The 23,662-nt window shown below is 41.9% G+C and overlaps 10 protein-coding genes and 2 non-coding genes across 16 annotated transcripts; 5 read left to right on the forward strand and 7 right to left on the reverse strand.

The window, feature by feature from the left end:
• Window positions 1-229: 229 nt before the first annotated feature.
• Window positions 230-2,107, reverse strand: LOC115770151 (probable aminoacyl tRNA synthase complex-interacting multifunctional protein 2). 2 transcript variants are annotated; one of them, XM_030715306.1, is made up of 5 exons: window positions 1,921-2,107; window positions 1,607-1,720; window positions 1,025-1,186; window positions 739-967; window positions 230-677 (listed from the first exon to the last, which is right to left on the reverse strand). In XM_030715306.1, exons 1-5 carry the CDS (start codon window positions 2,026-2,028, stop codon window positions 301-303), a joined length of 990 nt encoding a protein of 329 aa, XP_030571166.1. In that variant the 5' UTR covers window positions 2,029-2,107; the 3' UTR covers window positions 230-300. The 2 variants fall into 2 exon arrangements, with proteins under 2 accessions (XP_030571166.1, XP_030571172.1); XM_030715312.1 differs by lacking the exon at window positions 1,607-1,720.
• Window positions 2,108-2,192: 85 nt separating this feature from the next.
• On the forward strand, window positions 2,193-9,681 carry LOC115770138. 2 transcript variants are annotated; one of them, XM_030715287.1, is made up of 9 exons: window positions 2,193-2,536; window positions 2,592-2,683; window positions 2,747-3,200; window positions 3,382-3,523; window positions 3,587-7,667; window positions 7,728-8,666; window positions 8,728-8,975; window positions 9,036-9,240; window positions 9,303-9,681. In XM_030715287.1, the coding sequence occupies exons 1-9, from the start codon at window positions 2,510-2,512 to the stop codon at window positions 9,562-9,564; spliced, it is 6,450 nt and encodes a 2,149-aa protein (XP_030571147.1). In that variant the 5' UTR covers window positions 2,193-2,509; the 3' UTR covers window positions 9,565-9,681. The 2 variants fall into 2 exon arrangements, with proteins under 2 accessions (XP_030571147.1, XP_030571155.1); XM_030715295.1 differs by having other exon boundaries at window positions 7,731-8,666.
• Window positions 9,682-10,103: 422 nt separating this feature from the next.
• LOC115766861 (matrix-remodeling-associated protein 7) lies at window positions 10,104-11,123 on the forward strand. The gene is made up of 2 exons (XM_030710924.1): window positions 10,104-10,309; window positions 10,373-11,123. The coding sequence occupies exons 1-2, from the start codon at window positions 10,208-10,210 to the stop codon at window positions 10,763-10,765; spliced, it is 495 nt and encodes a 164-aa protein (XP_030566784.1). The 5' UTR covers window positions 10,104-10,207; the 3' UTR covers window positions 10,766-11,123.
• A 114-nt stretch (window positions 11,124-11,237) lies between these two features.
• LOC115766853 (zinc finger MYND domain-containing protein 10 homolog) lies at window positions 11,238-12,947 on the forward strand. Its single transcript, XM_030710912.1, has 3 exons — window positions 11,238-12,299; window positions 12,349-12,797; window positions 12,867-12,947. Exons 1-3 carry the CDS (start codon window positions 11,439-11,441, stop codon window positions 12,925-12,927), a joined length of 1,371 nt encoding a protein of 456 aa, XP_030566772.1. The 5' UTR covers window positions 11,238-11,438; the 3' UTR covers window positions 12,928-12,947.
• A 57-nt stretch (window positions 12,948-13,004) lies between these two features.
• Window positions 13,005-13,998, reverse strand: LOC115766871 (40S ribosomal protein S12). Its single transcript, XM_030710935.1, has 3 exons — window positions 13,899-13,998; window positions 13,574-13,708; window positions 13,005-13,379 (listed from the first exon to the last, which is right to left on the reverse strand). The coding sequence occupies exons 1-3, from the start codon at window positions 13,913-13,915 to the stop codon at window positions 13,112-13,114; spliced, it is 420 nt and encodes a 139-aa protein (XP_030566795.1). The 5' UTR covers window positions 13,916-13,998; the 3' UTR covers window positions 13,005-13,111.
• LOC115770726 lies at window positions 13,456-13,526 on the reverse strand. Its single transcript, XR_004018884.1, has one exon. It is a non-coding gene; the product is annotated as a small nucleolar RNA U18 (small nucleolar RNA).
• On the reverse strand, window positions 13,789-13,859 carry LOC115770718. The gene has a single exon (XR_004018883.1). It is a non-coding gene; the product is annotated as a small nucleolar RNA U18 (small nucleolar RNA).
• A 413-nt stretch (window positions 13,999-14,411) lies between the features above and the next one.
• LOC115769381 (adenosine kinase) lies at window positions 14,412-16,911 on the forward strand. Of its 2 annotated transcripts, none has more exons than XM_030714187.1 (3): window positions 14,412-14,631; window positions 15,462-15,945; window positions 16,036-16,911. In XM_030714187.1, the coding sequence occupies exons 1-3, from the start codon at window positions 14,615-14,617 to the stop codon at window positions 16,573-16,575; spliced, it is 1,041 nt and encodes a 346-aa protein (XP_030570047.1). In that variant the 5' UTR covers window positions 14,412-14,614; the 3' UTR covers window positions 16,576-16,911. The 2 variants fall into 2 exon arrangements, with proteins under 2 accessions (XP_030570047.1, XP_030570040.1); XM_030714180.1 differs by lacking the exon at window positions 14,412-14,631 and adding an exon at window positions 15,321-15,380.
• A 542-nt stretch (window positions 16,912-17,453) lies between these two features.
• On the reverse strand, window positions 17,454-19,077 carry LOC115767956 (protein-S-isoprenylcysteine O-methyltransferase). The gene is made up of 3 exons (XM_030712349.1): window positions 18,515-19,077; window positions 18,080-18,451; window positions 17,454-18,018 (listed from the first exon to the last, which is right to left on the reverse strand). Exons 1-3 carry the CDS (start codon window positions 18,755-18,757, stop codon window positions 17,731-17,733), a joined length of 903 nt encoding a protein of 300 aa, XP_030568209.1. The 5' UTR covers window positions 18,758-19,077; the 3' UTR covers window positions 17,454-17,730.
• A 151-nt stretch (window positions 19,078-19,228) lies between these two features.
• Window positions 19,229-19,939, forward strand: LOC115767960 (39S ribosomal protein L20, mitochondrial). The gene is made up of 3 exons (XM_030712359.1): window positions 19,229-19,422; window positions 19,482-19,690; window positions 19,746-19,939. Exons 1-3 carry the CDS (start codon window positions 19,336-19,338, stop codon window positions 19,900-19,902), a joined length of 453 nt encoding a protein of 150 aa, XP_030568219.1. The 5' UTR covers window positions 19,229-19,335; the 3' UTR covers window positions 19,903-19,939.
• Window positions 19,940-19,947: 8 nt separating this feature from the next.
• LOC115767968 (10 kDa heat shock protein, mitochondrial) lies at window positions 19,948-20,770 on the reverse strand. Its single transcript, XM_030712370.1, has 3 exons — window positions 20,663-20,770; window positions 20,286-20,447; window positions 19,948-20,199 (listed from the first exon to the last, which is right to left on the reverse strand). Exons 1-3 carry the CDS (start codon window positions 20,663-20,665, stop codon window positions 20,050-20,052), a joined length of 315 nt encoding a protein of 104 aa, XP_030568230.1. The 5' UTR covers window positions 20,666-20,770; the 3' UTR covers window positions 19,948-20,049.
• A 348-nt stretch (window positions 20,771-21,118) lies between these two features.
• On the reverse strand, window positions 21,119-22,858 carry LOC115767561 (protein Exd1 homolog). 2 transcript variants are annotated; one of them, XM_030711846.1, is made up of 3 exons: window positions 22,427-22,858; window positions 21,739-22,355; window positions 21,119-21,681 (listed from the first exon to the last, which is right to left on the reverse strand). In XM_030711846.1, the coding sequence occupies exons 2-3, from the start codon at window positions 22,312-22,314 to the stop codon at window positions 21,409-21,411; spliced, it is 849 nt and encodes a 282-aa protein (XP_030567706.1). In that variant the 5' UTR covers window positions 22,315-22,355; window positions 22,427-22,858; the 3' UTR covers window positions 21,119-21,408. The 2 variants fall into 2 exon arrangements, with proteins under 2 accessions (XP_030567706.1, XP_030567715.1); XM_030711855.1 differs by having other exon boundaries at window positions 21,739-22,858.
• Between the last annotated feature and the right edge of the window lie 804 nt (window positions 22,859-23,662).

Genomic DNA, 23,662 nt, shown 5'->3' on the forward strand with positions numbered 1-23,662 from the left:
ATAAAATGACAAAAAAAAAACTCCAACGTTGATTACTTGAAAAGTGAACAGTTCACATAAAATTCGAATAAGCAAAGATACGGCACGTGTTCATTCTTATTCCAAGTGTACGGAAAAGATCAAAAATATATATTCATTGATTTGAGGAACATTCTCGGAAATATGCTATTACCAAGATCATCAAGGCATTGTTAATTGTGATAAGGTATTTATCGAAAGTTAGTCGATCGTTTGCGTACAGTACGGGCTTCTCGCAGAGATTATTTTGCCATCCGTTTATTTGCTCAACTTTTGAATATTTTAAATTTGGGTTATGAGTTTGGCGCGCTTACGCCATGCCAGAAGCGCCGGGGTAAGGTCCTTGTCCGTAATGGCAGGCATTCGTATAAGGGAGCTATAGACACCAATGTCCGCCACGGACATTTGGTCGCCGCCAAAGTATTGTTGCTGCTGCAACCGCTTGTCCAGCAGCCGCACCATAGCCACTTGGCTCTTGTGTGTGGTGCAGCGCAACAGTTGATAGCAAATGTCCAGCACAGCATCGATTTCGTTGCAGAGCGGCGAGTTTTCATAGCGATATTCTGTGGGGCCCACTCGCCCCAAATACCTTATGATATTCACCTCACCATAAATGGGCACATACATTGTAGGCGAGCTTATCATTTCGGTGTGTTCGCCTAAGCAGACAAATTGTAAGATTAATCTAGATATAACTGAGTACCATAAGCCCTTGCGTACAGTTCTTCCATATAAGCGTCACGTTGATCTTGGGCAGCGCTGGATTCATAGACACCTTCGCCAGATTAGCCTCAAACTCTCGCGCTGCTGGCCCAATATCCGCCATCGTTGAGTGAGTAAAGGTCTTCACATCAATGGTGTACAGGTCGCGCCAAGCGTTCTTCAACGCCAACAATGCATATGGTATAAAGTTGGGATGTCCATTGACGACGACATCATGCAGCGGCACCTGTCGCAACACATTTGCATAGTATTTTATATGGTTATAAGGCCAAAGCTAACCTACTTCTTTTAGTCCACCGTTCTGGTAAGCTGTTGTATGCTGGACGGTCTTGCCACACACACGCACACCCAAGCTGGCGCGTATTTTTCCCAGCTGCGCTTTGAGCTCCTCGAGTTGTTTCAGCACCTTTTCCTGTCGCTCCAACACAGCTGTTGTGTCTTGGTTCTAAAACAAAAACAACAAAAAGGCAACGCACTGCATCAATAAAGGACAATTCAGTTTCCAAAACTGACTGCTAAAAAAAACTAGAGATGGGCGCGTGACAATATCATATCGTTGCATATCCTTTGAAATAGTTAGGTTATCGCGTCTGGAAATACTCGTTCGTTAGATAGATAAAAAATGTTTACATTTTCATTAAATTTGTTGTTAGCAACAATGCATAGTGTTAATAGCCAAGTTTTTAAATACCCTGGACTTATTTTTGGGCACATTTTCACACGGGTCGAAAAATCATGCGCCCATTTCTAATGTGAACACACGAACACAAACTTGAAAAGCACGGTGCGTGTTATGCATTTTTGTTAGTCAGTGGAATTTATAAATAGACTTATAATTTTGTGTTTAGCATATACATCTTTTAACCTTTAGCAAATGTTGTATTTGTCTGCCTAAAATGTCCAAATCAAGTGCACAGGTGCCAGCTTTTGTATTGTTGCTCTCAATCTCCGCAGCGCCACTGCATTGAATTTGATGGGCCTTTTATTTTGATATCATGTAGTGAATGAAAATTAAATGATTTTTGAGTTTTCACACAGGCTCAGCACAGAAGTAAGCTCCTAGATGGAGCATTGGCAACCAATTGAAAAGCAATTCACTGGCACTTTAGTCACTGTGACATTCTGTTCCAGCAACGCTCATCTCTAATTTGGGCCACGGCAGCTGCGAACAACACTTACTGCGGGGCCTGGTGTAGCGCCGGCGGAGAGGCTGACATTCCTTAATTCGTACATACAGGTGGGCAGTGTAATATCAAATTGTGGCAACAAAGTCTTCAGCTCGTACATTTCACGATCCAATTTGGTAGCGGGTTTAAGTGGATACAGCACAGAAAAATGTGCTTGGCGGTAGCGATGAGTCAAGTCTATTATCGATTTCTCGAATTTCTTATGATGTCTATATATTCTGAGCACGCAATCAATATCGATAACATTGACAGATTATGCTTCTTTACTGGCAAATAGTTTGACCAATTTTTCTCACTTCAATGACCTTTCCACTGCCAACAATAATACAAGCATAAGCATACAAGCATAAATTAACAAAAATTATGCTATGCCACTGCTAAAAAGTTCCTGTGATTTTATTAATTCTACGCGACTGCTGATAGTTGAATTTAACAGCCTTAATCGTTATCGATAATTCGATATACAATAATGACATTCTCTGAGGCGTTGACGTAAACATTTTAAACGAGTTGACACTCCCATCTAATGGCGTCTATTTTTTAAAACATAAGAACAGAATTATTTGTTTACCAGAACAAAAATGAACAATAAAAAATCAAGAAGTTCGGTGAGTGAAAAATCATATCTCATAAACGGAATACATATAATACCCATTCTGTTAGCTAAAAAAAGGGCCAACCCAGGCGGATGAGGAGCCTGATCCTGTACGAACAATAAAGCGTCGCATCAGTTTTAGCGGCAAAAAGTTTATAAGGTAACAAAATTTGATAATATATACATATATATTTAAAGCATCGCTCTTGTTTGAAAAATACAGAGAATTTGATACTACGGAGAAACCACGCGACTACGACAACTCATATGAAATATCGGACCATACCAACGGCGACGATAGCTCCGGCCAAACCCATGGCACTGTGGCAGCGTCTGTACTGCAAAGTACAGCCCACATCTCCACATTGCCCAATGAGATGGACAAGGAGAATACATCGCCCATCGCAATAGCTCCAGGCTCAGTGTACGATCAGAGTTCTCGATTTAGCGATTCTACACTCAAACTCCAGACGAGCATTAATGTGACGCTGCTACCAGATGAAATGGCCAAACACCATCGGCGAATGGAATCCTCGGCCCTTTTAGAGTCAATGTCAAGAGACAGTTTATCCTTGTATGAAGCGGAACGTGTAAAGCTGCGTGAAAATAGTGTATATAGACTGCCAGTTTTTGAGAAAACAATGGATCTGATTCCAGAAACGCTTGCTTTTGCTGAGGTATGTAGAAGAATCTAAATGAATTCTGGCTAACACCATTTTCTTGCTGATGTCAAGCAAATGTACTTTGTAATGGTTGTAACGTCATAGTTGTCTCAGTTATTTGAGTATAATTCATAAAATATCAAATGTTTTATGATTAAAACGACACTTTTTTAATGACATTTATTAACCATTTCAGCTAGAGCCCAAGCATCTGGAAAACAGAGACGAACATAAAACTATTGTAATACCTGCGGATATTAGTTGTGTGGCTCAACAAGTCAGCCAGAAGACGGTGCTATTCGAGAACAAAGACATATCTTGTGATTTTACCGACATTGGTAGGGATAACAATGAAAAAAGCCAAAAGCCGAATGCCTAAATATTGAAATCCTTTTTTTCAGAGCCAAAAGAAAGTTGTTGGGCTGCGGGTGCGACGGCAAAACCAACGCAAGAAAATGAATCCATTGATGTGGTAGAAAAAGATTATATGAATTATTTGCCAGATGATTCGACGTTGTCTTCGCCGTTAATACCCTTGGATGTGATATCAGAGAATGGGATTAGCAAGAAATTGAATTTTCGGCAACTGAACGATGCCTTGAACTCCGGCCAAATACAGTTGTTTCCCAACGGTCCGAAAACACCAACTACTGATCGCAAAGCAAAGCAACAGCGTTTTTGGCATGGTCTAGAGCAGCAGCCCGCGGAACAGGATGCCCCCCTTAGAGAAGTCATTAAGCCACGCGGCACGCTTAATTTTAATGAGAGCATGATGATGTCGCCCATACCGCAAAAGCCCGAACCTAATCTAATGGCAACAGCAGACCATTTTGAGCAGTCGGTCAAGGCTAAAAGCTCAAATAACCCTAGACGCAACTATCGCTTCTCCCAGGCGGACGAGCTGATGCTAGACAATACAAATTTTCTTGTCCATGCCAAAATAGGCGATGAAACACAGTCACGAAATAGTTCCAAATCTTCATCGCGACGGGAAACGACCTACAATAATACTGCTATGGAATTGGATGATCTGGAAAAATGTGAAGCAGCAATGAGAGCTGCTCTGGAAAGCGCCAAGCACAAGGAAACTATGCAACGCCCAGAACCGATGGAAGAAGAAACTTTATTAAGTCCCTGCAAAAATGCAATCAACACAATGCATAAGCCAGCTGCAGTTCAGCAATGCAGTCAAGCAGATTTGAATCCCCATAAAGCACAGCCATCTCAGCAGCTCAGCAATCTAAGGCAATCATTGCACGTGTCTGAACCCATTGAAGAAACCTTCCTTGACTCGCACAATGAGTTAAAGTCAGTTCGGCCTGCTGCTCCAACAGTATCGCAACGCATGAGGCATGGGCACACATTGCAAATGACTGAACCCATTGTAGAGGATCTGGTTATACCACATATTGAACCGGCAGCTCATCAAATGAAAAACAATACCCGCAGACAAACTATATACGCAGCAGAAGCCATGGATGAAGATATCGTAATGCCTTGCCAGGAATTACCCTCAAATTCGTTAGCTCCTACAGTGGAGAAGCAGTGCAGCAGGCGCCGGCAAACATTGCACGTGGTTGATTCCGTTGAAGAAGACTCATTCTGCTCGAATAAAGGCCGTAAGACAACTGCTTCCATGAAATCCAAGCACAATAAGTACAGGCAAACGTTGCTCATGGCTGAACCCATTCAGGAGGATGTCATGGGGCCACAAAAAGAAGCGATGCCGCAACCAGTGGAGCAGCAGATCAGCGGGCGTAGACAATCACTTAATCTGGACGAATCAATTAGAGAAGATTCGTTTTATTCGGCGACTGCTGCTCCAGTAGAGCTGCATAACAAAAAGAACAGACACACAATGCACATGGCTGAATTCATTGAGGAGGATCTTGTAAGACCACAACAAGACTTACATGCTCAACCGACAGCTCCTACGATGGAAGAGCAGTATATTAGACGTAGACAAACACTACACTTGGTTGAATCCATTGAAGAAATTGTCGTTCAACCCCAGTCAAAGTTTACTGCAGTGGAACAACAGTACAGCAGGCGCAGACAAACATTGCATCTGGCAGATCCCATTGAAGAAGACTCGTTCTGTTCAATGCCCAACGCTGCCAATCAGCATAAAGATAAATTCCCTGGGGATAAACCAATTAACGACGAATTGACGCGACAGTCAGAAGCTCCTGCAGTTGGCCTGCAGTCCAATAGGCGTAGACAAACTTTGCACATGTCTGATCCCATTGAAGAAGACTCTTTCTGTTCAATGTCCACAGCAACCAAATCGCATAGACATACATTGCAAAGGGATGCGCCAATCGCGGAAGATGGACCAAAGCCGCAAGAAGAATATAGGCGACAGTCAGAAGCTCCTGCAGTTGGCCTGCAGTCCAATAGGCGTAGACAAACTTTGCACATGTCTGATCCCATTGAAGAAGACTCTTTCTGTTCAATGCCCACAGCAACCAACTCGCATAGACATACATTACAAAAGGATCCGCCAATTGTGGAAGATAGCTTAAAGCCGCAAGAACAATGTAGGCGAGATTCAGAAGCTCTTGCAGTTGGCCTGCAGTCCAATAGGCGTAGACAAACATTGCACATGGCCGATCCCATTGAAGAAGACTCTTTCTGTTCAATGTCCACAGCAACCAAATCGCATAGACATACATTGCAAAGGGATGCGCCAATTACAGAAAAAACCGTAAAGCCGCAAGAAGAATTAAGGCGGCAGTCAGAAGCTCCTGCAGTTGGGCTGCAGTCCACTAGGCGTAGACAAACATTGCACATGGCTGATCCCATTGAAGAAGACTCTTTCTGTTCAATGTCCACAGCAACCAAATCGCATAGACATACATTGCAAAGGGATGAGCCAATTACGGAACATAGCTTAAAGCCGCAAGAATTGGCGCGACAGTCAGAAGCTCCTGCAGTTGGCCTGCAGTCCAATAGGCGTAGACAAACTTTGCACATGTCTGATCCCATTGAAGAAGACTCTTTTTGTTCAATGTCCACAGCAACCAACTCGCATAGACATACATTGCAAAGGGATGCGCCAATCGCGGAAGATGGACCAAAGCCGCAAGAAGAATATAGGCGACAGTCAGAAGCTCCTGCAGTTGGCCTGCAGTCCAATAGGCGTAGACAAACTTTGCACATGTCTGATCCCATTGAAGAAGACTCTTTTTGTTCAATGTCCACAGCAACCAACTCGCATAGACATACATTGCAAAGGGATGCGCCAATCGCGGAAGATGGACCAAAGCCGCAAGAAGAATATAGACGACAGTCAGAAGCTCCTGCAGTTGGCCTGCAGTCCACTAGGCGTAGACAAACATTGCACATGGCTGATCCCATTCAAGAAGACTCCTTCTGTTCAAAACTAACTCCCGTTCCCGTAGAAGCTCAGTCCAGCAATAATGCAAAAACTTTGCTCGTGACAGATGCCATTGATATCGATGAGATGAAATCTCATGCACATTTACAATCCACATCAGCAGCGCACCCAGCTGAAAAGCCAAGCACCAAACATAGACAAACTTTACTCATGGCTGAATCCATTCAAGAAGATATAACTAGCACGCACAAAGGAACCAACTCTAAACCAAAGGCCAGGCAAACACTAAACATAGCTGAGCCCATTGAGGAAGCCATTTGCAATGCAGCAAAATCGTTAAAGCTACAAGCAGATCCTTCCATCGACCAATATAAGAAAAGTGCACGTCAAACATATTTCATGGAGGAAGCTATGGAGGAAGACATCAGTTGCAATCAATCAAAGCCGACCACCCCACCCAAGTTACAACCACCAAGGAAGCCAAGCCACACATTACACAGAGAAGAAGCCATGGATGTAGAAATGGCAAAAGTTCCGCCAACTGAGCAGCGCTTCAGCAAGTCCAGACCCACACTGCTGATGTCGGAATCCCTAGAGTTGGAATTGCTAAGCCAAAGCGCCTCCGAGGATATTAATAAAACGTTAGATGACAGTCCTTCAGATTCAGCAGAGTGGTTAGCCCAGAGGCTCAAAGCACGTGAAGCATTGTCCAAGTCAATGCCAGTTAAGCAGGAATTTCCAAGTCCAGATCGGCTTAAGAAAGAGCCACAATATCAAGCTGTAGACACAAAAAGCGTCTTAAATCGACTTATTAACCGTACAAGTGTGGAAACCCCTGAGATGACTAAAAAGCAGCAGAATTGGCATCAAAATTTTTTTCCCATCACGCCCGGTCGTTCAATGATTGAGTATGAGGACCTGGAGGAAGAGTGCAAGGTTGAGAGCCCAGCTGCAAAACCTGCTCTCCAATCTATATACAACACTATGGATATGGAGCTCGACATGGACACTTCAAACTTTGGTACTCCCAAGCAACCGACTTCGTTTACCGTGAAGCGCTTGCCAATACACTTGACACCTAATTTGCCGCAGCCCAAAAAACGCAACACGCACTTGCCAGTCAAAATGGAGGACCAGAATGTGTAAGTCAATGTTCTCTCCAGACTTAAGGCAGTACCTAATTTTGTATTAATAAATTTCAGTAGCTCAGCAATTGAACTAGAAGCATCAGCACAAAAATTGGAGCAATTAACGCCCGCTAGAAACAGATCACGAATTCCTGTCTTAGCCAAATCATTGAATTCACCTTGGCGTGAAACGGAGCAGCTGGACGGCACCGTGCAGATGGTGAGGGCAGTAATGATGGGACAGACACGCTGCCAGAAAATGGAGATCACTCACTTGACGCAAGATAAGGCGAAAACGGAGCCAGATTTGTATGAGGATAACCCCATAACCATTTCGGATGTGTCAAATCATTTTACGGCGCAGCGCGAATTGGCCAAGCGTTCACAAGCCAAAAAAGCTGAGCAGCAGGCCAGGAAATCGTCCATTGAAAGTCGCAGCTCAAATGAGCATTGCAATAAAAGCTATGCGACAACCCATAAAAGGTTTATAAATCTAAGTGGCGATACCGTAATCCTTGCCGCCGCTGAAGTTCTTGACGAGGAGTCGGAGGTTTATGAAATTGATAAGACACGACTCAGTCTGGTGTCGACCTTGCTGGACGAGGAGGACGACAGAGAAAAAGAAACAGCTCATAGCAACAATATCGAATTAGAGTCCAATGCCGAATCTGATGCTTGCCTTGAGCAACTTAATCCACCAGCAGTGGCTGGGGCAGCGGATGCGTGCAAAAAATGCAAACATTGCAGGCGCTCAATGGACAATGCGACAACGCGCAACATCTCTGCGGATTCATTCGAATTGCCGGATTCCCCTGATCTAGATGAGCAGTTTGAACGTTTGGATAGATTACGACAACGGCCACGTCTTGAGGATGTGCACAAATATTGGGAGCTCAAAAAACTGGAACTTAACCCCGACGATGAAGATGAAGAGAAAACGCACAACCCTATAAGCGATACAAGTAGTTTAAGTCTATCACAAATGCTTGAGATGTTCAACAACAAGTGCGAAGAGTGAGTAAAAGACTGATATCAAAAACGATTTCATCCTTAAAATGAACTCCTTTTTATTTAGGTACAAGCAATTCTGTCCAAAACCAAAACCAGTTGAAAGGTTTGTCAAGTGCTTGGAAGACTCAATGCGCGACCTGTTGCCCAATTGGATATTTCATGATAATCTTAAGTATTATCGTAAATATATCTTCTCACATCGTAAAATAACCACATTTCAACTCGTCGTTGATTATGAGCCGTTGGACTTACTGGAAAGTAAGATACGCGTGAGCAGCATTAAAATGAGAAAATCGAACATACCTCCGAAGTGTAGGTGTCTATATTTTAGACTCTTAACTCAATTTATAACTGGTTCTATTTCACTTTCAGTTCCATTGTGGAATGTCTACGACCATCTGATGGATTTTCAGCTTAAGCTTAATCTACCATTGAACCTGGATCGTCTGTTGGATGGCAACGAGGTTGTAGATTTTGTCAAATTCTTACAGCACATAGATGGAGTCTGCTTGAGAGTATATAGCATATGTAGAAATATGCAAATGGTGTTGACTACAGCAGGAGCACGGATCTTAAGGTGAAACCCCAAATCAGTTTAATAATTTGATTGTTTAATTGTTTTAATATTTCAATTATTAGAGAGTCTAATCGCATTATTCTGAGAAAGACTGTGCGTCGATTAATTAAGAAGGAAGATGAGGCATTTGCACGTATGGAGAAAACCAACTTTAAAATTGAAATCGGTAACGTTCAGGAGATCTCGTTTAAGGATATTCTGCAGCCAACTTTGTATCAATTCGATGAGAAAATTCAATTTTTACCAAAGGGTATCGCATTTTTGGAAGCCTTCCTGCAAAATCCCGATCAATTTCTAAGGCGTAACGTCGAACACAATAATTAAAGTTTTATTGTGGACGATTTGGTGAGCCAGAAATATAACCAATAGGACTTGTTTTATACATAAAATATTAAGATATTCAAAGTTATGTAGTAATTATATTAGATATAAATGACATTTATAATCAGTTTGCCAATCAATACTTTTAAAGACTTTTTTGTTGTTCTTTTTTTTTTGTTTGCATTCTAACTAAAAATTAAAGTTGTTCTTAAGTTATTTACATTGAATATAATAATATACAAATGTCGCTTTTTAAATAATTGTTCATTTTGACATATTTTAAGTATGGCACTAAGTTATACCAAATAGAAACCGCAGAAATAAATGTGAATATTCAAAAATCAACGGACAATATTTTTAGATGTACAAAAAAAAAATACCATCGTTCAAATAAATACTGTATGAAAAAGCTTGTTATTTATGTGTAATTTGAATTCCAACTGTCGTTTAATAAAGTAAGCCAATATAAAGCCTAGTATTTTAATAGTATTTTTGTAGTTTTTCGTATTTTGGTCTCTCTGAAAATCGGCCACATTCCAATACTGGAGCTGGTTATCAAAACAAAAGTCGAAAGAAAAATTGCAACAAACACAAACACTAATAAAGACGGAAATATTGGAAGCATACGATTGCAGTATTGAATGACATGTGGTTTGATCCATCCGGATACTATGTGGTTGCCTTGAGCACTCTGCTGCTATGCATTTTAATAGCCCTTTATTTTGCCAACTTTTTGAAGGACGATTCTGTGAGTAGCCAATTGAAATAATCTCAACCCCGAAATGCACTCGAATGCATGTACTTAATACAGGAGCTGGAGGATGAAGGCCTTGGCGATGACGAGGTGCGTTTGGAGGATGATCCCGTAATGAAAGCACAGTTGCAAGCGCGCCTGCAAAGGGAAATCGATGATGATGAGGCCTACGAGGAAGAGCAGGAACCGTTAAGCGAGAGCGATGCAGAGCAAGGACCAGGACCAAAGGCGCCCAATTACAGCAATCTGGTGGGAAAGTTCAAGGCCAAGCGATACCAGCACAAGCTGGAAAAGAACCTATCACCCAGCCAGATTGAGGAGGAACGACGGATCGAGCGTGAACAGTTGGCGGCGATTTTTGAATTGCTGCGCAAACAGGAGGATGAACTGAATCTTAAGGATCGCATAAGCGATTGCGAGCTTAAGCAGCAAGTTAAATTGTATCGTTAGACACATTTTCAACCAGAGCGTGTGATTATCACTTTTGTGTGCATGGATTTCGGGGAACTTCTGTATCTGCTTAGAATTGCAAGGTTTAGGCTGGAGCCTTAATATTAAATGCTTAACACGGAGTTCCGGGAAGAGGCAGAGACGAGTGTCATTAATTTACAATTTATAGTCAAAGACGAATAGATTTTATTCTGTATTTAAGTGTCTTTTATATATATATATGATGTATATAAGATATAGAGAAAGCATGTTCTACTTCAAGTATTAACTAATTACGAAGTGTGTTTGGGATAACTTAGCCCAAAGGACCTTCATATATTTATAAATGTGCGTTGATATTCTTGTCCCCATGGAAATATATGATTTATTTAAAATACAATCTGAATGTACAAAATCTAAAACCTTTACGAATGGCTGCACGGGGCCTTTAAGAGATTGATAAGTGGAATTTCTCTTCCCAAACATTGAAGAGATAAAGGAAACTGAAAGATAAGTAACTACAGCAACCCCTAATAACTTCTCTCTGGAGGCAACATAGCAACCGAACAATTTCTATGACAACCAAAATTTGATTTATGTAGCATTCTGTCCACATAATTTTCTACTCGCAAGCTGCAGAAGCTAGTGAAATCAATTCCAAAAATTGAATTGAACAAAAAAGAATAACAATATAATGGTAAACTTTGTGTACCCGGAGGAGCTTTACCTGTTCGTGGAGAGCATTCGTTCCTTTCAGGTGCGCGATGTGGGCAGCAGCAAATGGCTGGAGGTCCACGAGATGATAATCAAGCTGAGCCAGCAGGCGGCGCTTGAGGTGGCCGAACAGCGTGAAGAGGAAGTCAAGGAGTTTCTCGTTTCCCGGGACAAGCTGTCGGTGCTCATAAATGAGGCCTATTGTGTCAATCTGTGGAAATCACGTGTGCTGCCCCATCTGCTGGAGATTGATCCGAATCCACAGGCAACATTCTTGATTTACACGGTGCTGTACCATGAGGCTGCTGTGGTGGCGCTGCTCGATCTATGCCTTTACCATCCCAGTGGCTGCGAATCGCTTCAGGATTCGGTGCTAGATTTGATCGATTACTGTGCCCAGGGTGTTGCACAGGTAATCGGTTTGGTTAGCATGGGCTACCACGAGAACGAGACCAAAGTAGATGTGGACGAGGCCGTGCTCACCGAGCTGGAGCGCCAAAAGCGCGATCTCATCTATAAGATTGGCCTGCGCTGCGTTTCCCTGCTCAGCTACCTAGCTGACAATGTGTCGCTGTTCCATTTGGGCGCAGCTCGTCGCATGCTAGTTACACACGATATACCCTGGCTCATGGTCGATGTACTCTGCTTTCGGCCCTGGCAACGCAATACCAGCAAGGGCTTGGAGAAGTTTATCGACGAGAAGTGGGGCGCCGTTGAGGACGCAGCTAAAATTATAAAGCCAGAGGCCCAAGCCTGGTTCTGTGTCCGCCAGCTACTGCTCAGCCCGCAGATAGTTGATAATTATCCGCTGAATGAGGCGCGTTGCAAACAGCTATCCAAGGTAAAAAGATGTAGCTGCATTGAATCCGGGCTAATTCTCTTCATCACAGCTGCTGAGCATGCTACACGAAACGCTGTTGGATCAGCTGCCGGTGCTGATCGAGCTGAAGCAGTACATCAGCCGCTTAACACTCAGTGGGAATTCTGGCAAAAAGGCTCAGAATCTAATTTTAGAGGATATGCCACAAATTCAGGATAACCTCATCAAAGAGGTGGAACGCGACGGCGGCTTTTACCAGGTAGCTCAGAACCAGGATGGCGTGTTCCTCAACAACAATCGAGAAGAGATCTGCGCACTGGCCACCAAACTGAGCAGCGCCTATGGTACAGAGCTTTTATGTGAATTGGAGCAGCACATGGCCGATTTGGAGCTGAAGAAGGATGAAACCAAGTCAAATGGCACTCCTGCAGCCGACGAAACGGTCCACAAATGCGGCACTTGCCAGGAGCCGGCAAAAAAGAAATGCGCCAACTGCAAGCTGGTTCATTATTGTTCCCGGTGGGTTTCACAATTTTCGCGCGAAAACTTCTCACAATTAACAAATGAGTTCCTTGTTTCCAATTCCAGAGAGTGCCAACTTAAGGATTGGCCGCAGCACAAGGACACGTGCATGAGCAAGGCTGTCTAGCATAACTGTTTTATCTGTTTACTTTGTATTAATGTTAATCACACTAAAGAACATTCCAAAAATTGACGTTGCACTCCTTTTTTTTTTACAAAATTTTTGTAGGTGTTTTTTCTTTATTTAGCAATAAAAAACTTGCCAGGTAGTCTCTCATTCAGCAGACGGGGGAACGGCAACGGCAACATGTTTAGCTGTTCTGTCTGAGATGGTCCTTAACTACATCCAATGCGGGCGTCTCCTCACCGTAATCCTTAATGACAACCACAGAGCAGCCGCACACCTTGCGTGGCTTGCCCTCCTTGTCGATCTTGCACAGACCGGACCATTCGCCCAGTTTCTTGTGCGAATCGACACGAATCAGCGGAATCTGATGCTCATTGCACAAGGCTGTGATCAGTTTCTTGTAGTTGGGCTCATCAAAGGATTCGGCCAGAATGCAGAGGACAGCTTGACGCCTATTCAAAAAAACCAAAAAATACCGATTAGAATCAATTTTATCCAAGCTTATGTTTACATTAATTGGCTTTGTGGGGTTCTCAGTAATTGGAAATTTGCGATCAATGTAAAATTCATAAACACGGACCAATTAATCTCATCAGCGTGTGCCAAAACAAGAGCCAAATAATTATAAGTTAATGTTGCTGCTTACTTGTCCAAAGCCTTGCAGGCCTGGTGGATGCCATGGACGAGTCCATCAGCGATCAGCGACTTCTTCAGCACTTCTTGTAGCGCGGTGTTTATGTCCATGGCGCCGCCAAGAACGGGCGCTGCGGAGGGCACATCTCTGCCGGGGGAAAAAGGCTTGTTAGTCGAAGTTACAAATTATTGTCACAGAATGACGTATTGAATAATACTTTAGCACTATTAACTCAGTAATTGGAAGGTTTGAAATCAATATAAATTCATAAACACGGACCAATTAATTTCATCAATGTACACTTGTTTAGTTAAAAGTCAAAGCATTTTGCACTTACACATCAACGTCGGCCATATCTGAAAGGTTGAGGCTGCACTGCACTGTAAATGATTAAAATAAAACTATTATCAGAAATGATGTCGCACATAATTGTAAATTAAATTCGTCGAGGCGGCTTCAGCACAAAATTAATATGCTATCGTACCTTTTTGACAACCGGAAAGAAAGAGAGCCAAGCTATGTTGCGGCCAACTTCATGTTTTTAAATCAGTGATGCTTCGAAACTTCGATATCAGCTGTACACACCAATGCCATACAAAAGCTTGTTGCTCTATAATTCTTTATATATTCAGTTTTAATTATTGTGACAAGCAATTCGATTATTACATTAAACTATTCCTCTTTTAAATGTTATTTTTCACTAAAAATGTTTAAAAAGGTACTTAAGAATTGTTAAATATGTAATTTCAATAGCTTATGACCAGTGGAAACGATGTAACTAAGAACTATCGTAGACCATATGATTAAGTATTTTTTAGCACATTTTTAGCGGCTGTTCTCTGTGTCATTTTGCGCCCAAAATCTTTGGAGCCAAGCAGCTCCCGCAATTCGTCAAATACGCTAAAAATAGCCCGTAATAAGTCTAATTAAACTAAGTTATAGTTCATAGAGTGATACAAAGTCAATTTTAAGCTACAGCTTCTCAGTGCAATAACGTGTTTATGTTTACATAAGCAATCGGCAACATCCAAGACAACAACAACACCATCAAAAATGACAAGCAAGCTACAGTAAGTTGTGTGAAACAGTCCCGACTGCCCTTAGCCAACACCTTATAGTTTATTAATGTCTACAAATGGCACCACGTGCTCGTATTGGTTCGTGCGTCTAATTGCCGAAATTTACAGCAACATGTGAAAATCGTGTGCCTGTGCTTGCTGCTCTGACCGACGCTATTGTGTATTTGTGTATTTGTGTGTTGTTCCGTTATCTACGCTGAATTGTGGGTCTCCACTTTGGATATAATTGGCGGGGGTCGTTCTATGAATGAGCTCCCAAAATTGTTGCTATAAAAATGCGATGCGCTGATAAGAAACATTCTTGTTGACAAATACAACAAAACGCACGGTAAACAACAGTGGCCACCAAAAAATTTAGTAGAGCTCAAGACGATATCGATACTTTGTATTCATACATGGAATATCAAATTCCGGCTGTACTTTAGGGGTTTAATAAATTGGTATTTTTATAAATAAGAAATGAATTGTTTTCGGTATATATTATACAAAAATATATGTAAAATTTTTAAAGTCTAATTTTATTGGGTATTTATTCAACATCTCTAGCAGTATGCACACCATTTTAGCCAGCACTGTAGCGCCTTTTTGGGGGCTATCGCTGAGGTTCATCGACAACTAATACTGATTAGAATTTGACGCGGCACTCGTTGATGTTGGATTTCGGTTTCAATTGCTAATTAGGCGGCAAGCCCTCGACTGGAAAGCATGTGCGACATTAAGAGCAACTCAAGCAACGTGAGGTTGCGTATCGCTTAGCCGCTTAAGGGAACTTCTTCATTAACATGAGGCTAATCGCTTGTCGCTTCTCTTTTCATTTGCAGAGAAGGCATCCTAGTCGGATGCGGTAATCCGTTGCTGGATATATCGGCGACCGTGCCTATGCATTTCCTGGAAAGATATGGCATGAAAGAGGATGATGCCATACTGGCCGAAGAACGACATATGCCCATCTATCGTGAACTGGCCGAGGACTATCAGGCAGAATATCTGGCCGGTGGCTCGGTCCAAAATTCATTGCGTATAGCCCAATGGATAATTGGACAGCCCAATGTCGCCGTCTTCTTTGGCTGTGTGGGCAAGGATAAGTTTGCGGACATATTGAGGGAGAAGGCACGCGCCGCCGGTGTTGATGCGCATTATCAGGTGAGCGAAGACACGCCCACGGGCACCTGTGCTGTGCTCATCACGGGCACGCATCGCTCTCTCTGCGCTAACCTGGCGGCAGCCAACAAATTCACCATCGACCATCTGGAGGTACCGGAAAACAGGCATCGTATAGAGAATGCTTTATACTATTATATTTCGGTAAGTGTAGAACACACAAGAATTGCGGATGTTGTTGCATTCCTGCTGGCATAAAGGGGTTTTAAACTATTTTGTGATCTTTGCATGCAGGGCTTCTTTTTGACCGTTAATCCACCCAGCATAATGCGTGTGGCCGCCACCGCCCATGCCAAGCAGCGACCGTTCCTAATGAACCTCAGCGCACCATTCATATCGCAATATTTCATGACACCGCTGCTGGAAGTTATGCCCTATGTTGATATCATTTTTGGCAACGAGGCGGAGGCGCACGCCTTTGCCACTGCGCAAGGTTGGCCCGCCGACAATGACCTGCGTGAGATTGGCAGGCGCCTGGTCGCGCTAGATAAACTGAATTCGGAGCGACCACGCATTGCCATACTCACGCAGGGCTGTGACCCCGTGCTGCTCATACAGCACGATTCGGTCCAGGAGTTTCCAGTGACACGTTTGACGGTGGATGAAATTGTAGATACCAATGGCGCTGGGGATGCATTCGTTGGTGGTTTTCTGTCGCAGTTTGTGCAGGGCAAGTCTTTGGATGTGTGCATACGCTGTGGCAACTATGCGGCGGGTCATATTATCAAGAATCCGGGCTGCACGTATTCCGGTTCGCCGGAGTTTGTTGAATAATCATCCAGAGCAAATATCCACCCATACACACACATACACACAAACTACACACACAACACAATGAACCGACAAACCTGTAAGAGGCATAAGCATTGCGCAAATAGTTTTGCAACTACTGCAAATAAGTTCGAAAAGTGACTAAGACAATTTTGTTAACACTAATAATTATTTGTACATATAATCTACACTCACACACACACACACACACATATATATACACACACAGTTGGCAACGAAGATGTGTGTTATGCACGGCCTTGTGGTTTATATACAATGTTAGAGCAATATTCGAATTTAAATTGATAATAAAATACAAAACCCACAAAAACAATCACATTTTTAAAAAGCGCTATTATTGTTGACTCTTATGTGACCTAGAAATGCCCCTTCGAAAACTAATTGATAGCAATTGTGTATGACTTATTCATTTAGCCAAGTGTTGAGATCCGGCTGCAATAAAAGTTTAGGAATTTGCTTCCGCTAACTTTCTTCCAAACACATTTGTGCGTTTTATGATTCGGGCTACTTTATATTTGAGTCAGCTATCTGATTAGTTAGGAAATATTACAGCAATGACCCTTGAGGTGCTTTGATTACACGCAGGCGTCATTCTTTTATTTTTACTGTAATATAGCACATCGTATCTGAGGTTGATTTATGTCTCTTAAGCAATCTTTGCAATCTGTGTTGATAAGCTTGTGTCATATCTGTGATGCATTGAAACAATGAATGATTAACCATATCATAATAGCAGGGATTATAAGGCTACGAAATGCCAGCTACAAAGTAAATTTCATTTACAAATATTACTTTAAAGCTGTCGGTTGACTTATTTTTAGCTGACAAAGGAGCAGAGAAATGATTCACAAACTGCATTTACTTATAGAGACGCTTCTGAATTTATTTCGTTGTTGAGAAATACTAATAATATAACATTTAAAAATCGTATATTACCTAGCTGAAAACAATACGAATAGTGTAGATAATAACAGAAAATGTTCTTCACTATTTCTATTGTTCTTGTGTGCACAAACTTGAGTTTTGTATGGTTCGTCCTTAGAAAAGTATAGGAGACTGAGGGAAAACTATGGCTACATTTGTTGTTTGCTTACATTTGCATTTGTGTGGCTGACATACTTGATCCCCATATGGCTGCTATTCAATCAGATAGCCTTTGATGAAGGGCAGGCCCGTTGGCACTTGCTTCTGATAGCGCGCATAGTCCGATTGAAAGAAATACAGCAGCGAGTATTCCTCAACGTAAATGCGATCGTGAAAGAATAGCCAGCTGACTAGAGCATAAATGCAAATACACAGCGGATTCATCAGTATGACTTGGGTGCCAATGGACCAATAGAACCAGCCCACATACGACGGATGGCGACTGTAGGCGTACAGTCCATGGGTTATTAGCTTGTGGTCTGTGTGCTTTTCATCCTGCACCTGTTGTAATTAATAGTCATGTACAAATATACTGCGACCAATTAAGATAATATATATTTACTAAATGCGTAAAGCTGCGACCTGCCGTAATGATGGCCACCTTTCGCACAATTTCGCCAAAGGTGCATAACGTCACGCCTAGCAGCCACAAGTAGGACCAACGCTTGAATTCGGGCAAAAAATATAGCTCTAGGACAAACTCCATCCAACTGGCTGCTGCCGCCAGGCCATAGTGCACCGAATGATTCAGCATGAAGGAGTCCAGTGAGAGTGTGCGTGGATTTGCAAACGCAATAACCAGAAACTCAGAGTAATGAAAAAAGGACATGAAGCAGCCATATACGCCGAACTGCTGCCAAGGTGTGGGCGCAAAACAAATGACTAGAACGCTCGCCGCCATGGTAAAGCCCAAAAAAGAGGCGCGTATGGCAACCTTATAGATAACAATAACAAAGTTAGAGATACTGGGGCACTTATAGAATGAGTCATCCCATACCTGATATTCCATGTTTCTGAGCACAAAACGTATTATCATGTTGATGAGGGCGTAGTACAACATCGGTCCCCACAGGATGGCGCCCCAGACATTTGGCACAATCCCATAGTATATCTGAGGAACTGAGGGCACAAGCACGAGACCCGCCGTGGCCAGAAAGCAATACAAACTGATCCGGCCCTCGGAGCAGAGTTTGGCGTGGGAGCCTGCCGATGCTGAGGGCCGTGAATTATTTGCGCACATTATAACTAAATCACAAGGTTTTTTATGTTGTACTTGGCATAAAACACATTAAAATTTGGATTTTGTATAGCATTTGCAGAAATGTAAATAAATAGCTCAACACCGGCAGCGGCTGTGTATGTCAATAGCAATTGTTTCTTAATTTATAAGGTTACAGTTCAAAGTGCACTGTTCTGTGCAGCTACGTCAGAAAATGTTCAACATTATAAAACCAGAGCCGCCATATATTCAATGGACGGTAAATGGGTAATATGTTGCTTGCAGTTTATTATTTGTTATTATCATTTACGTTAGCCGCCCTATAGTCGCAGAATTTTGTGTAAACAGGAAAACTAGTCACCTTCGACATAAATTGTTGTCAGTCATTTGCAAGTGTGGCGTTACCTTCTCAGATTTATGAATCTCCTCGCTATTCCAAAGTAATCGATAGTTGGTCGAACGATGTATAATTTACCGATAGTCAGCTGCGCGTGCACAGCATGAACTTCGATAGGTTGGTCTGTGAGGGTTATGTAAATTAACAAATTGTTAATTAAATCCTTAACAATTGCTATACATATTGACAAAAAGAGTTTGCTATGGTGTTTATAAGTATCCCCCTGATGGTGCGCGCCCGCGGCCCGGACGAGTTCTGGCGCAAAAGGCGTATTTTCAAACTCGCTGCGGTATGTACCAAGAACAGAAATTCATGAAATTATTTTGACCGGTTAATTAATTCTTTCAGCATTATCGCAGCCGTACGCGCAATGTTTATTCTTTTGCCATACGCAGCGTTCATCGTGCACTCGCATACGCCACCAAGGGCCGCAAGCTCAAGAAACTGGACATGGCTCAGCTGTGGACAACCCGCGTTGAAGCCGGCTGCCAGCAGTATGGAGTCGCCTTGGACACATTCAAGGAGGGCCTTGCACGTTCGGATATTTTGCTGAACAAGTTAGTTGGCGGCATGTACACTTATTGACTGTATATTAACAGATTTACTTTATAGAAAAATGCTCTCAGATTTGGCTATTTGGGAGCCGCGCTCGTTTGAGGCTTTGGTAAACATTTCTAGAGAACGGGCTGCTGTGGAGGGTCTGCCGGACATTAAGATTAGATCGGCCTTCAATCAGGTGTATGGACTGAGTAATCTAAAGCTAGATTAGGCTAAGTGTTTAAATATAGTTTTATATATCAACTGAAGATTCATGTTTTATTTTTGGGTAATGCAATCAAAAACATTGCACTAAACTTTTATTGTAGAGGGTTACGCACTAATAGAAAACAGAATTCATAGAATTATTGGTAGCCATTTATTCTAACTTGGCCAAGATATCCGACTCGCGGAAAAGGAACAGCTCTTTCTTTTCATCACTATCCAATTGGACCTTGGTACCGCCAAATTCAGGCAGCAGAACGCGATCGCCCTCCTTCACACCAATTGGAATATGACTGCCAGTTGTCTAAAACAATAAATAGATCCGATCAGTATTATGTGACAAGCTCAAGAATATGTTGTAATTGTCGCGCGCAATTATAAAATACTTACAGCATTGCGTGTTCCGGGGCCCACCGCCACAACAGTGCCTTCCAGCACTTTGCCCACCGATTTTTCTGGCAAGACAATGCCACCTTTCGTTTTGGTAAGGGCTTCAGCGCGTTGCACCAAAATGCGGTCAAGCATGGGGATGATCTTCTTAATAGCGGCAGCCTATATACAATTGCAAATCATTCGATTTTAATAAGCAATTTACTGTAATTGATTTCACACATTATTTCCCCCCGCCTATGTGCTGGGGCAGAGTTACACAACAGCCCGGCACGGCGAGTTATCAGCGTATGCAGAAACTTCGAGAAGCTCAAGTGAAATTCTTTGAACGCCACATGCGATTTTAGTATTTTTAAATAATTTAACACTGTACTTACCATTTTTATGTAATTAAATGCAAACTGGAGCGCTTCGAACAGCTAAATCTTAATTAATAAATGAAAGTGAAGTCTCACTACACGTGCGGGCCGGTCGCAGTTGTTCGTAATAGTGATGCACAACCACCGCACAATTGGTATCGATGCTATTCTCTATGTACGATGTATCGTACTATCGGGAAAAGCATTTACTCGACGTTTTGAAAGAAACCCGTTGACATTTAGACACATAGGAGGAATGCAATAAACTTTTACGAGTTGAATAGGATTTATACACTGGTCACAAAGTAAGATAAGCATATTGGCACTGTTCATACGCATGAACGTTATTCGTAGATGAAGCTTGGATTCCGAATTTATTGTCGCCCTAATCACAGAAAAATAAATAAATAAATTCGACTTTGGACCAGTTGTCCATTATTTTTATTTTTATTTATAAAAATATGAATGTCCACATACAATTGTAGTGGATGTCATATCTATGTGTTGTATGGTTAGTGAACTAAAGCTTTAAAGCAACTGTTTTGGGTTACAGTCGAAAAGCTATTAAAACAATAATTGAAGAAATCTACATTGAGAGCAGAGTATTACGAAGTCGAATGCACCAGAATGCAACGATACAACAAAGAAATGGAGTACAATGTTTAAGATTGTAAGGGAATTGAAATTGCAAAAAGGAGACGTAAGGAATGTGTTCAGCATGTGCGTGTTGAATTCATTTCAACATTAATATTAAGGAATTGTAGTTAGTCAATCGATGTTGATATTTTGTAGTATGGATCTATGCAGTCGAAGCCAGATTTGCTACCAGGTCTCATGTTCAGTGCCACCTCGTCCGATTTCTTTTGCTTGTTAAACTCGCAGCTGAAGTTGTCCGACATTTGTTGCAAGTCGCTACAAATATTTCCGTAGATAAGCGTATCGTGTAACTTATGTTGTAATATGGCAAGTTTTCCCAGGTACTGGATCTGACCTCTGGATAAAGGGCGTGCGGTGAAGTTACGCAGCGATTCGCTGGCCTGCAGTAATAGTAAGATATCATTTCAGAGCTATACACAGAATATGGTCTTTCTTACACTAGTTATCTCGTGGCAGGTTAGCTCGGACAGCGGTAGCTCGAAAATTAGCGCAATGGCGTCCTGCAACGTGCAATTACAACGATCCTGTCGAGCCACACACATCGCGACGAACGTATCGCAAATTCCATTTATTCTTAGCTTGTGCTGATGGAACAGCAAATCACATATTCGATGGCTGTAGTGCATTATCTTTCTAGGATACTCCGCCTCCAGCAGCACAGATAGTTCCCGGAAAATGACACCCAGTGCTTTCAGATCAAACACATAAGTATTATTCGCGGTGGCAATAACCATGACGGATGTTATGCAATGCCGCCCATAAAAGCTTGGCTCCACCAGCACCGAGATGATGGCTTGGTCGCGTATGTCGCTCAACGCCCTATGGTATGACTGATCCGTTTGTTGAATAACCACAATGCGCTTCAGTTTCTGCTGCAGGGACAACAGTTCGTGTGGCAGAAGGGGCGCACTTTTTATAGATTTTCTTTCCCAAGCAGCAGCTGTAGCAAAAGACTCTACGCTGTCATTGTCGCTGTTGTCAATGTCCTCAAAATTGCTATTGTCATCGCTCATTTTCTTATTCTTTTTTTTTTTTTATTGCGTTTTAAGTAAAGCTGCATAAATAAAACAAAGATTTATTTACAATACGAGCAGCAGAGAGATGACACACTTCAAAAATCCTTACATGGTGGCAACACGTCAATAATAATCACCAGCTCAATTGTAAACAAACACTAATGTAATTTTGTAATAATCTGCTCAGCGTTGCCAGAAATCCCGGTGTAAGGAACAAAATTCTTGTTCTGCTTATCTCCAAATATATTGTAGGAAAACACGTTTTTCTTTTAAACACAATACGCCAGACAACATTAAGGTAAATGCGTGTATCTAGTACAGTAATTGGTGTTTAATTTACACTTAACTCTGTTATAATTGCTGCGCGAATAACCTGAGCACTTTTTCAGCTAGCGGGTGATCGCTTTGCGAATCAAAATGCAAAGGAAAATAACTGAACCATAGTCAATACAAAACACTGGCAACCTGCGCACATTTATAGTGTTTGTGAAATTAGCGGTAAAACACACAAACAAAAAGTTAAAAACATATGAGAAGGTAAACGGGAAATTGGCGAATATAGAATTAGTGATGAGAAAACAAACTTATGTTAAGTTCACAGTGAGAACGATTTTCGATAAGCATACACCATTTACATGTGTTCATATACATATATGTATGTACATGTGTCGTATAGGTAAAAACTTGTGTATTGTTGCATGTATGTACATATGTATGTCATTCTTATGTAGATGTTCATATATACATATATGATCGAATTATCGCATGTGCCTTCATGTACATACGAGTACATATTTATCTCATTTTGATGTACATATGTATATGTATAACATAGCATTATCGCATGTGCATTCATGTACATACATACACATGTGCAGCTCAAGTTTCCAATAGCCAATTTGTTAAATGGCCTATCGATGCTAAGGCAAGGAAACTTTCTCAATCAGGTCAATGGCTTCGGGCATTGCAATACGGCCAATTGACGATCTCGTCGAGGACTCAGATAGATTTTGCAATATGATTTAATTTTCGAATTTACTAATTGCAATTGACTTTCGACTACATCGACCAGCAAAGCGACAGCCAGCCTTGCCATCGCCCAAATTGGTCCATCAAGCTATCATCTGGGATGATACTTAGCAGTTTAATGCCATGGCAGCCAGACGGCAATCGGAGGACAGCCACACGACAGCTGTTGCCAGTGTTGCTAGGTTTCTGATGCGGATTTAATTCGGCTGCCCGTTAGGCCTTAACCATGGCCAATTGTGAAATTGTCAAATGATCTGTAGATGTTATTTTCTTTAATCTTATTTTAGACACTGAAAAGATTTTTAAGACAAGACAT

Source organism: Drosophila novamexicana, unplaced genomic scaffold, assembly GCF_003285875.2.
Source record: "Drosophila novamexicana strain 15010-1031.04,08,12 unplaced genomic scaffold, DnovRS2.1 tig00000009-arrow-pilon, whole genome shotgun sequence".
NCBI lineage: Eukaryota > Metazoa > Arthropoda > Insecta > Diptera > Drosophilidae > Drosophila > Drosophila novamexicana.

What these genes read in the sequence shown, in the direction of transcription:
- LOC115770151 (XM_030715306.1), bottom strand. Translation starts at nt 2,028, where the DNA reads ATGTACGAGCTGAAGACTTTGTTGCCACAATTTGATATTACACTGCCC. An exon ending in AGAACGGTGGACTAAAAGAA is followed by an intron (nt 968 to 1,024) that starts GTAGGTTAGCTT and finishes GTGTTGCGACAG; the next exon opens with GTGCCGCTGCATGATGTCGT. An exon ending in GACGCTTATATGGAAGAACT is followed by an intron (nt 678 to 738) that starts GTACGCAAGGGC and finishes TTGTCTGCTTAG; the next exon opens with GCGAACACACCGAAATGATA.
- LOC115767956 (XM_030712349.1), bottom strand. Translation starts at nt 18,757, where the DNA reads ATGTGCGCAAATAATTCACGGCCCTCAGCATCGGCAGGCTCCCACGCC. An exon ending in TCAGAAACATGGAATATCAG is followed by an intron (nt 18,452 to 18,514) that starts GTATGGGATGAC and finishes GTTATCTATAAG; the next exon opens with GTTGCCATACGCGCCTCTTT. An exon ending in GTCGCAGCTTTACGCATTTA is followed by an intron (nt 18,019 to 18,079) that starts GTAAATATATAT and finishes TAATTACAACAG; the next exon opens with GTGCAGGATGAAAAGCACAC.
- LOC115767960 (XM_030712359.1), top strand. Translation starts at nt 19,336, where the DNA reads ATGGTGTTTATAAGTATCCCCCTGATGGTGCGCGCCCGCGGCCCGGAC. An exon ending in GTATTTTCAAACTCGCTGCG is followed by an intron (nt 19,423 to 19,481) that starts GTATGTACCAAG and finishes TAATTCTTTCAG; the next exon opens with CATTATCGCAGCCGTACGCG. An exon ending in TCGGATATTTTGCTGAACAA is followed by an intron (nt 19,691 to 19,745) that starts GTTAGTTGGCGG and finishes TTTACTTTATAG; the next exon opens with AAAAATGCTCTCAGATTTGG.
- LOC115767561 (XM_030711846.1), bottom strand. Translation starts at nt 22,314, where the DNA reads ATGAGCGATGACAATAGCAATTTTGAGGACATTGACAACAGCGACAAT. An exon ending in CCTGCCACGAGATAACTAGT is followed by an intron (nt 21,682 to 21,738) that starts GTAAGAAAGACC and finishes CTATTACTGCAG; the next exon opens with GCCAGCGAATCGCTGCGTAA.
- LOC115769381 (XM_030714180.1), top strand. Translation starts at nt 15,346, where the DNA reads ATGTGCGACATTAAGAGCAACTCAAGCAACGTGAG. An exon ending in AGCAACTCAAGCAACGTGAG is followed by an intron (nt 15,381 to 15,461) that starts GTTGCGTATCGC and finishes TTTCATTTGCAG; the next exon opens with AGAAGGCATCCTAGTCGGAT. An exon ending in CTTTATACTATTATATTTCG is followed by an intron (nt 15,946 to 16,035) that starts GTAAGTGTAGAA and finishes CTTTGCATGCAG; the next exon opens with GGCTTCTTTTTGACCGTTAA.
- LOC115770138 (XM_030715287.1), top strand. Translation starts at nt 2,510, where the DNA reads ATGAACAATAAAAAATCAAGAAGTTCG. An exon ending in AGCGGCAAAAAGTTTATAAG is followed by an intron (nt 2,684 to 2,746) that starts GTAACAAAATTT and finishes TGAAAAATACAG; the next exon opens with AGAATTTGATACTACGGAGA. An exon ending in AAACGCTTGCTTTTGCTGAG is followed by an intron (nt 3,201 to 3,381) that starts GTATGTAGAAGA and finishes TAACCATTTCAG; the next exon opens with CTAGAGCCCAAGCATCTGGA.
- LOC115767968 (XM_030712370.1), bottom strand. An exon ending in GCCCCGGAACACGCAATGCT is followed by an intron (nt 20,200 to 20,285) that starts GTAAGTATTTTA and finishes TTATTGTTTTAG; the next exon opens with ACAACTGGCAGTCATATTCC.
- LOC115766861 (XM_030710924.1), top strand. Translation starts at nt 10,208, where the DNA reads ATGTGGTTTGATCCATCCGGATACTATGTGGTTGCCTTGAGCACTCTG. An exon ending in ACTTTTTGAAGGACGATTCT is followed by an intron (nt 10,310 to 10,372) that starts GTGAGTAGCCAA and finishes TACTTAATACAG; the next exon opens with GAGCTGGAGGATGAAGGCCT.
- LOC115766871 (XM_030710935.1), bottom strand. An exon ending in GCCTGCAAGGCTTTGGACAA is followed by an intron (nt 13,380 to 13,573) that starts GTAAGCAGCAAC and finishes TTTTTTGAATAG; the next exon opens with GCGTCAAGCTGTCCTCTGCA.
- LOC115766853 (XM_030710912.1), top strand. Translation starts at nt 11,439, where the DNA reads ATGGTAAACTTTGTGTACCCGGAGGAGCTTTACCTGTTCGTGGAGAGC. An exon ending in GTTGCAAACAGCTATCCAAG is followed by an intron (nt 12,300 to 12,348) that starts GTAAAAAGATGT and finishes TCTTCATCACAG; the next exon opens with CTGCTGAGCATGCTACACGA. An exon ending in CTGGTTCATTATTGTTCCCG is followed by an intron (nt 12,798 to 12,866) that starts GTGGGTTTCACA and finishes TTCCAATTCCAG; the next exon opens with AGAGTGCCAACTTAAGGATT.